Genomic DNA, 10,189 nt, shown 5'->3' on the forward strand with positions numbered 1-10,189 from the left:
TCCCTCTTTCTTTTCCTAATATGGCATACTTGAACATGTAATGTTACAGAATGAGAATTTAACTCATGACAGCATGACATCTTGTCTTAGATTATGGCTATAAATATGAATAACATAAAGAGATGTTAAAATGTTCAGGTGGTGGATCAGAATGATATTTTTAAGAGTTTCTTGAACATAGGATCATAGTCACACATACCCTTTATGCCTGGAAGTAAAACATACTTGTCCAACAGATTTTAACAATCTTTGAAATAATGATGAAAATAATTTCAGCACAATGCTGAAAGCTTTACATATTTTAGTCATTTAAAACCTCATCAGCACCTCTATGCTAGTTTTACAGATGAGGAAACTGAAGGAAGTTAAGTAAACTTGCCAGATGTTGTACACTTGCTTTGGCAATATGATTTCAGAGTCTGTGCTCTTAATCATAAGGCTGTATTCCTCTTCACTGTACTATAGTACTTATTTTCATTCCTTTAAAAACTAATCAGTAATATTTTTGGTATAATTGTAATTTAGAATTAGAAGTTAGAATATTTTGACATTTTAGGGAAATCTGTTAGCATATAGAGTAGTGAAGATTAGCAAAAATTTCTGAAAAAGATATGTAAAGTACAAACATGGGTTGAAATTCCAGTTTTCTGTATTTTAGTTAAAATAGTGAAATGCTTGTGGGAGAAGCTACAATACCTTATCCAGTATGGCACATAGTATTTGAAAAACAAAATACTGCTACACAATGAAAGTGTGTATAAGATAATTAAATAATCCTATATGGTACCAATAAAAAATTGATACATTCCTTAGTTTGTTAATACCTAATGACCTTATAAATGTCTTTCTTCAGGGAAAAATGCAATTTCCATTGTGAGCTGCCTTCCAGAATTTATGGTAGAACTTCACTGAAGTTGCTACTGATGCCAATATGGAATAAAGGTCTTTATAATTTAGAAAGTCAAAACGTATAAATGAATTACTGTTAAAAATGATTTAGTTACTCTTCTTAAACTTTAAAACACACAATACAAATGCATTTGAATTTTTAGAAAGAACGTTTGAAAATAAAGTAATATAATCTGTTTCTATTTCCATCATCAATATTTTTGTCTTATTTCATGTTTGGAATTGGCTTTCCTTTCGTGACCTTTGTATTTGAACCCTAATCACAATCTAATAATATTTTGTTGTGAAACTAATTACAGAGTTGCATTTCAACATTATTTTGTCTGTGGAAACAACTAAAATTGACTTTTAACATGAAAAATCTTTTGCTGTTGTAAAAGAAGAAATTAACACAGAGACAGTGGATTAGCTATTTTAACGTCATTGTTCTTCTCCTTAACTCGCTTTATTGTAATAAGTATTTCATTTGACTTCCCTCCTGGGTCATAAGGTCACTGAGTACATGGATGCATGTCCTGCTCATTGCTGTCTCCTCAGTACCTAGTGCCTGTGTTTGGCACTGGTAGGCATGCTAGTGCTTTTTCTTAACTAATTGAACAGGTAAATAATATATTTGAATAATTTCTCTGAGTTGCAAATGTACCCCTTATGGTAATGTGTTAGTATGTAGACATTAAGACATTATTAAGTTGTTTTGTTTGCTTGGGTCTCACATGGAAATGTCCTGTTCAATTTAGAAACACTAGTTTTAGATCTCAGGTAAAAATCCCTGAGAAATAGTCATAGAATCCTCATTTTCTATCTCATTGCTTTTACTTTCCTTACCCCTTTTTCTTTCCCTCGCTCTACTCTCTTTCTTCCCTTCAACCTGTTCTTTATTTTCCCTTTAATGGTCCTTTTTTTATTTTGTTTTGTTTGTTTTCCTTTAGTATCTGGAGTCCATCTTTCTCCAGCCTCTCCTGAGATTGTATTGGACCATGACCACACTTCTCCTTCGGTTGGCTGCCTCTCTTCTGAGCCCATCATTTCATCACCAGAGAATACACATGCAGACAACAGCATTGTCAGTCAAACTTTTCCTAAAGCACAGGTAAAGACAAGCATATTTTTATAGGAACTTTGCCTACTTACAAAAATTGCATACTGATTTAATTGAAGATTTCCTGATTTCCATTTTTTTTCCCTCCTGTAGATACTCTAACTTTGAGGTTAATATCTAGAATTCTAAACTGAATAATATGTTTGTTTTGTGGCACAATTGCAAGGTATTTAAGCAGTGTTAGTTACCAAAATACTGTTTGAAAACCAAATATGTTTTATTAAAGTTGACTTAGTTTTGCATTGCAGATCGTGGACTTCAAAAAGGAAAATAATTACAAAAAAACTATTTCTCTTTTCAGGGAAGCTTACCATATTAGAGTGTTCATTTCAAGTTTAGAATAAAACCAAAAACAGCAGTCATAGTGTTTATTCATTCAAATATTTATCGATTCAGGCCTTGTGCTAGACGCTGGAGTTATTCCACATTTCCAAAGTGCTGTATACAATCTTGAGTCACCCATTATCTTTATTAGAAAGTGATGATCAATTAGTGGTTATTGATAAGTTTTAAAATCTGATTTATAACTTAGTATATAAGCAAATTCTGAGTGTGTGTGTAAATTCAAGAACTGGTATCAGATGTATTTATACTTATTATACTCTCTCAAGAAAAAGTTTTAAGTTTTTAATGCTTTGCTTGGAAAATAATAAATGGTTTAAACTCTGAAGTTTACAGAAAATTTTGTTTCTTATTGCAAAGATCAGGTTGTTGTAATAGTTTGAGGTCTTCTGTTGATTTACGTAAAGGGTGAAATAATTTCGGAACCTTTGCTACAACTTAATTTCCAAATGTGGTTTCTGGTGCCCTTTGGATGTTTTCCTTCTTGGTGCAGTGTAAACTTTCCCCTCTTGTGTTTTTTTGTGTTTTTTTTTTTTTTTAATGTGGTTTAGATTCAGCAATCAACAAACACTCATCTGGATATCTCACTTTTTCCGTTGGGTTTAACTGAGGAGAAAAGTAATGGAACAATTGCTCTTGTGGATGATTCTGAGGATCCTGGAGCCAATGTATCAAACATACAGCTTCAGCAGAAAATTTCAAGTCTGGAGATGAAACTCAAAGTATCTGAAGAAGAAAAACAGAGAATTAAAAAGGTATATTTACATTTGCCTAAAAAATAAATGTTTGAATTGCAGATACTGGAAATATGATATAATCCCAACTTCTGATTAAAAATTCAGCAGTGGAAAAGCTATTATGCTCTTTGGCTGTAGGTTTAAATCAGTCATACAAGCTTATCTCTTAAGAAAGTCTGTGATAAGAAATTTCTAGTTTTAAAGGTGTACTTTTAAAGATATGAGCGTCTTTTACTAGATTTTTTTTTTTTCGCTAATGAATGCTTTCCTTCTGGTTTATTTTTATTTACTTTGAAAGCATGTAGTGTTGTATTTCTTATGTAGGTTAGAAGATTTGTAATATTCATTTGTCCCTATGAGAAGTCAGGCATGATGGGATATTTGGCAAGATTACTTAGAAATACAGCTATTTTAGTAAATTATTTATGTATTCTCATTTCTGTTTCCTACAAATATCTCTATAAAAAGACCTTAGCGAAGTTATAGAAAGTAGAGGTAGAAGTAGAGTGTTGTTCACAATTAGTTTAGATGCTTTTATTTATTTATTAGCATGAATAATTTTAGTGTTATAGCAGTGTTAGTGTTATATCAGTGTTTGATATTGGTCTGGGAATGAGAGTGAAGCATACGTTTTATAATATTGTTGAACTTTGAAAACCATACTTCTGGTGGGTTCTTTCCTTACCAAATATTTTCTAAAATGTTCATTGAAAAAACTGAATATATTTTATGCCTTTAAATGTTACAAAATTTATACTTGGATTTTTTTCTTTTAGGATGTGGAATCACTGATGGAAAAACATAGTGTCTTGGAAAAAGATTTCCTTAAAGAAAAAGAGCAAGAGGCCATTTCTTTTCAAGATAGATACAAAGAACTTCAGGTAAAATCAGTGAATTATAAATTTAGTATGTAGGCCTTTTGATGAAGCATGTAATGTAACTTCAAAAAGTGCTCAATGAATACTTTATGAATGAAGCATCAGATACTTGCTTAAATATGTACAATACTGGCTAACATGTGTGAAATTAATGATAAATGCCATTTTTAACAGCACGAATCCCTGCGAAGCCATGCAGGTTAGCTGTTTCAGACTCAGTCTGGCGAAAAATATTCTGTTTCTGATGATTTTCTCAATTTGGAAATTAGACATTCCAATTTTTCTTATTGTGATTACATTTGAAAAGAGCTTAGAATCATATAAACACCAAACTGAGATATTTAACCTTTTTCATAAATTGTTTGTAATCAATGTCACCTCATCTTCTCCTCAAATTTCCTTAACAAACTTGTTTCTTCTGCAGTCTTGCCCATCCCAGGAAATAGCAGTTCTGTCTTTCCAGTTGCTAAAGCGGAAACCCACATTTATTCTTTTTTGTGCTTACCCCATGTCTGTTCCTTAAGCAAAACCTGTTGGCTCTACCTTCAAAATATCCAGGTTTTGACTGTCATTATGGTCACTGCTGCCAAACTATTCTAGGCCATCCTTATTTCTCCCTTGGAATACTGAAGTATCTTCTATTCTAATCTTTTTTGCTTCTGTCATTGCCCACTTACAGAACATTCTCTACATGACAGCCACTGTGATCTGTTTAATAGTTAAAGCTGCTCATGTCATTTCTTTGCTCGGAAACCTTCAGTGGCTTCTCACCTCACCCAAACTAAAAGTCAAGTAAGTCCTTAAAATGGTTTGCAAGGCCCTTCATTTTTTTGTGTCCCTTCTCCCTGTCTTTTCCCTGACTCTTTCTCTTTAATCGTTTTGCTTTATCCCTATGTCTAGAGCACTCGTCCCTCAATTTTCTGCATTGTTTACTTTTTTATATCATTCAGGTCTCCGTGCAAATATCACCTTATCAAGGGAGACCTTTCCAAACAATGCTGACATCCCCTACCAGCCTTCCCATATTCTGCTTTATTTTTCTCCATAGCACTTTTCACATCTGACAAACTATGTATTTACTTGTTTATTTGCCTAGATCGTTTTAATAGTCTCCTAAGTGGCCTTCTAGCTTCTACTCATGCTCTTCTCCCTTAATGAGTCTTTATTTCAGCAGGTGGAGTAGTGTTTTTTAAAAATGTGAGTCAAATCATTTCCCAACCTCAACTATCATTCTCCTTTCAGTGTAAATCTTCTGGCGTCTCCAACTTTTCCAGTTCGCCCCCAGCTATTTACTTACACTGAATTCATAATAAGGTCCAGGTGAATGTGTGAGTCTGTGTTACTGAGGGCATTCCTTACCTGTTGGAGTGGTGAGTGGAGGGAAGCAGTTTGTGATTCATTCAGTTTCTCTGACTGGAATGCTCTTCCCGCAGATATCTGCATGGCTTTGTTTAAAAAATGTAAAACTTGAAAACAAGGAAAAGGGTGAGCATTATGTTCTTTCAGTGTCCTATGAGGGCATTACTTACTAGACCTACTCAAGGATTATTTAAAAGAATGTAGTACTCACTGTGAATGTGACTCACTGTTTACTATTGATTAAAAGTCTCAGTTGTATTGACATTACACGTTAATTAATTTTTTTCACAGAAGAGGTGCAAATAATAGCTCTCTGTTAGAATTTCAAAGAATAGTGTTTATTGCCCTGTAGGACATTCATTAGACATTATCTTCATCTAGCACTCTTGCTTGGTCTAACACTCCGTTATTTAAATTTTCTATTCGTATGCCTATTCAAATGCTCTTTGAACCAGTCTTAACATCTGATTCCTTCTGTTAACATAAATGATTCTTTTATTAATAAAGAGTAGTATAAGTCTTTGATGTGTTTCATTTATATTTATATGAGTCACATTTTAACTTTTTGAAAATTACTTTTTAACAACTCTCAGTGAACCCTAGTTTCCTTTAGAAAGTTGCTCAAATGCTACCTTCTTGTGAAAGCTTTCTTTGACTGTGCTATAGAAAATAAGAACCTGTGTACGTGCTCAGCATTCCCTAGCCCCCTTTCTTTGCTTTTTTTCCCCCCTCCTCATAGCAGTTGTTATTTTATTTTGATTTCTTTATTTGTTCTTTTACCCTCACCAGAGTGTAAGCTCCATGAGATTGGGAAATTTCCAGTGCCTACAGCAATACTTAGCATGTAATGTGGGCTCAATTAATACTCTTGAATGAATGAATGAATTCACTAATATAATGCACCCTCCTGCCCAAGGGCTAATTACATTGTGTACAGCCACATTTATAGCTCCATACTTGGAATTAGGGTGCTTATTGGAAGGTTCAGTACTGGTTACTGGAACTTTGTGTTTTCTTCTCTCTACATTGAGTGACTTATTCTGGGCCCGGTAGTGAGACAGATACCTTTGCAAATTCGGTTTCTCAATCTGTTAATGGGAACAATAACGTACCTGAGAGACCATCTAACACCTGGTATACAACACTTTGAGCTTTCCATAGTGAAAACCAATGTAAACGCCTAGTGACATTATCATTGTTGTCTTATTGCTTTTACTATTAATAGTGGTAATCTAAGAGTAACAACTTGAGTCTTCAAAACTAGTATTCAATTTAAAAATACTTTCCTTTTACTAGAAACAGTACATCTCAAGAAAACATTTTTTAGGTGATTTTACTTCAGTACCAAAAAGGACCTCTCTCCTTTTTATACTATGTGGAAAAAAGAGTAAACTAACTTAGGGAGTATTTTATCACCTTGGCCAAATAAGTGATAGAAAAGTGTACTAGGAGGTCTAATAGCCAAATTGAACTCAAAGGCAGGCACACTGTTTAGTTTCTGTGTCCCTGCTGGGTGAGGGTAGAGTCTGGGTTTAGCATTTTGGCCTTTGCTCATAGAGCTGGAGATGGGATCACATTTTTTTTTTCGTGGCGTTTGGCTCTCATAGAGCACTTATTATCTACCAGTTATCTGTTCTGCTAGGTTGCCCCCTTTGTGGACCTTTGGATGGAGAGGGATAGCTTTTCTTGGGGCTGTTTGTGTTTGTGCCCATTGGCATTTCTTGGTTGCTGGTCATTCCAGTACCTAGTCTGGGATATAGGAGGCTAAAAGAAAACTCACAAAATTTGCTGCTGTGTCATTCCTTGGTTCCTCAAGTCCCCAGGTGGTCTGCTTTCTTGTCCCCCTTTGCAGTCTTCTTACATTTGTTTTAAAGATAATGTCCAGGTCTTTCAGCTGTACTTCTTGAGAAAAATAGGGAGAAGTGCATCTATTTCATCTTAGTCTAGAAGTGAAATAAAAAGGAACATTTTAAATTTTAAATATTCTTTATTGTACCTACAGCAGAAAATTAATTCAAGCTTAAAATACATTAATCTAAAGCAGGTATTTTTAGTAAAGTTTTTAAGGAAAACAGCTTAAGTAATCAACTCATAGAGTCCTTGTAGATAGAAGAGGGAAAAATAAAAATATGCATAACTCAGTTTGTGAGATAATCCATAAATCTCTATATCTACTTTATACTTAACAGGTTTGTGCATAAATAGGTATATGTGTTAGACTTTCTGGAAATGTATTTTTAATAAATATATTTAAATTGTATTGTACCTGATAATTAAGAATTTAGAAAATCTTGACCTTAACTGTTTGACCTACTTTATGTAATTCATTTCTTTCTGGGAATATAGCCTTTTTTAAAAACTGGTACAAAGTTGGTTCTATCTAATAATTTCTTAGGAATAGGAGATGTGATTAAATTTGTGAGTATCAAAGGAGGCCACTCTATGCTAAATATATGTAGGATGAAATTTTAGCAAAAGTGAGTTTTTAAATCATGAAAATATAAACTTTCTTGCTTGAATTATGGTCTGCAAGTCATCCCTCAGATATTTGAAAGTCAATATATTTATCATGTATTTTCTGTAGACTATGGCAATCCACATTTTTTTTATATTAAGGCATACATAGCATACAGGTCTTCTAAATATTTATGGAGCTTAATGAAATAGAAAAAGTTTTCTGCTATTTTTGATGACAGGGATAATATATTGGGATAATATATTGGTGCCTGCCTCTCTATGGTATCCTAAATAAAGCAAAATATCCAGGAGTACAAAAAATAGTCCTGATAACACTGGATTAAATTGACTGAGAAGCCTTTCTCCTTAAAAAATGTTAGTATGCTTGTATATTTATAAGAATAATAGGTTTATTGTGGAAAAGGTGGACAATACAGAGAAAAAAAACCAAACAAAATTCATACCTATTCATCACCACGAAAAATCCAAGTATTTTTACGTGATATCAAAATATAGTGCTCGAATTTTCAATTTTGTAAGAAATCTACCTCCGCTTAGACCAGTGTTGGGTGTGCCTTTGTCAGTATTTTAATCTGACATGAGATGGAGTAATTAATAAATGGAATGTTTGTAAAACCCTTAAAACTTTTTTAAAAGAGCAACATTAACTATTACAGAGGATTCTAACAGTGTGGTTTTATGTGATACGGTCTAATTACCATGTTAGGTGGAGCAGTGTGAATGTGCCCATAACAGAAGGAAATAAGGAATACCGTGAACTCTGCAGTACAGTGGGGGTGTGCACTACGTCTCCTTTCCTGTGCTATTCAGGGTGTGAGCCTAAGCAGAGGAAGAAAAGTGAATCATGCTCCATGTGTCAGCAGTAGCTACCGCTGAAAGGACTTTTCATGAAACATGAATAGAGAGCTCATCTTAGTACAACTTGGATTCCAATCTCTTCTTTTGTCTCTTACTCTCATAGCAAGTACATCCACACCTGTGACGAGCACTGAAGATACTTGGAAGCTTCTCAGACTGTACGTTTCATACTGTGACCACATTTTAACAAGTTTAATTAATAGATGCAGCTGATTGTTAAATTATCATCTCTGATAGTTGTTGGTATTGGTAGCTATGGCTAGTTTGGGGAATTTCCTGTACAAACTTTTTAAAGGTTGGGTCTGTGCTTCCAAATGCCATTTCCTATTGAAATGTCTCTTAGTTATAGTATGTTGATTATTCAGTTTGAGAATTGAATTTTAAAAAAGTGATGTGAAAACACAGTGTTTCAGAGGACTTTAAATTGATCTCATAAATGGATTTATACTGCTTCAGAGTATTATCTGTGTTCTGTTGCTGATTTCAAAGGTTACATTACGTCATTTTGAATAGATACTATTCTCAATATTTTTGTGTACTGTTTTAAAGTGAATACTAGTCAGGTGTTGGAAAGTTGGGCCCTTAGCCAGACTGCTGTAGTAATTATACTTTATGGCATTAGAGCAATGTCTTGATATCTTGAGCATTTAACTTGATAACCTGGTATGTGAGGAATTAACCAGTTCTGCATAGGTAACCCAAAATGTAGTTGAAGTCCTACTTAGTAGTAGAGAATACTGAAAGAAATACAAATTACGCATAGCTTGAAGATATCCTATTTATTCACCTGTCTTTAAAAATGATAATCCATATTCTGAGAAAGCCCCGGGGGAAAATGAAAGGAAAATAAAGATTTTATGTTTTGGTTTCAAAACTTCAGTGGAAGAAGTCACTGCAGATGTGGTGGAAGTAGCAAGAGAAGTAGAATTAGAAGAGCCCAAAGATGTGACCGAATTGCTGCAATCTCGTAATAAAACTTGAAAGGATGAGGTGTTGCTTCTTTTGGTTTAGCAAAGAAAGTGGTTTCTTGAGGTGGAATCTGCTCCTGGTGAGGATGCTCTGAAGATTGTTGAATGACAACAATGGATTTAGAATGTTACATAAACTGAATTGGTAAAGTAACAGCAGGGTTTGAGAGGATTGACTCCAATTTTGGACGATGTTCTACTGTGGGTCAGATGGTATCAAACAGCATTGCATGCTACAGAGAAATCATTTGTGAAAGGAAGAGTCAGTCGTTGTGGCATACCTCACTGCTGCTTTATTTCAAGAAACTGCCGCGGCCGCCCCGGCCTCAGCAAGCACCACCCTGATCAGTCAGCAGCCATCAACACTGAGGCAAGAGCCTCCACCAACCAAAAGATTAGGATTCACTGAAGACTCAGATGATGGCTAGTATTGTGGGTTGGGAATCAAACCCACAGTATCTCCGAGGTATGCCTGTATACAGATGGTAGCGTACTAAATAAATGCACTTTTGTTATTTATTTTAAAAAATCAACTCCCCCCCCCCTTTTTTTTTTTTTTTT

The 10,189-nt window shown here is 34.3% G+C and overlaps 1 protein-coding gene across 2 annotated transcripts in view; it reads left to right on the top strand.

The window, feature by feature from the left end:
• CCDC91 (coiled-coil domain containing 91) overlaps positions 1-10,189 on the top strand; it is a 296,434-nt gene that overhangs the window by 36,794 nt on the left and 249,451 nt on the right. Inside the window, exons 3-6 of one of the 2 annotated variants that reach the window (XM_007446300.1) lie at positions 854-942; positions 1,839-1,999; positions 2,902-3,105; positions 3,864-3,968. In XM_007446300.1, the coding sequence (XP_007446362.1) occupies positions 924-942; positions 1,839-1,999; positions 2,902-3,105; positions 3,864-3,968 (489 nt within the window). In that variant the 5' untranslated portion in view covers positions 854-923. The remainder of the gene's footprint in view (positions 1-853; positions 943-1,838; positions 2,000-2,901; positions 3,106-3,863; positions 3,969-10,189) is intronic. The other variant, XM_007446299.1, reaches the window with a different exon arrangement.

This window comes from Lipotes vexillifer, unplaced genomic scaffold (assembly GCF_000442215.2).
Source record: "Lipotes vexillifer unplaced genomic scaffold, Lipotes_vexillifer_v1.1 scaffold477, whole genome shotgun sequence".
NCBI classification, from domain to species: Eukaryota; Metazoa; Chordata; class Mammalia; order Artiodactyla; family Lipotidae; genus Lipotes; species Lipotes vexillifer.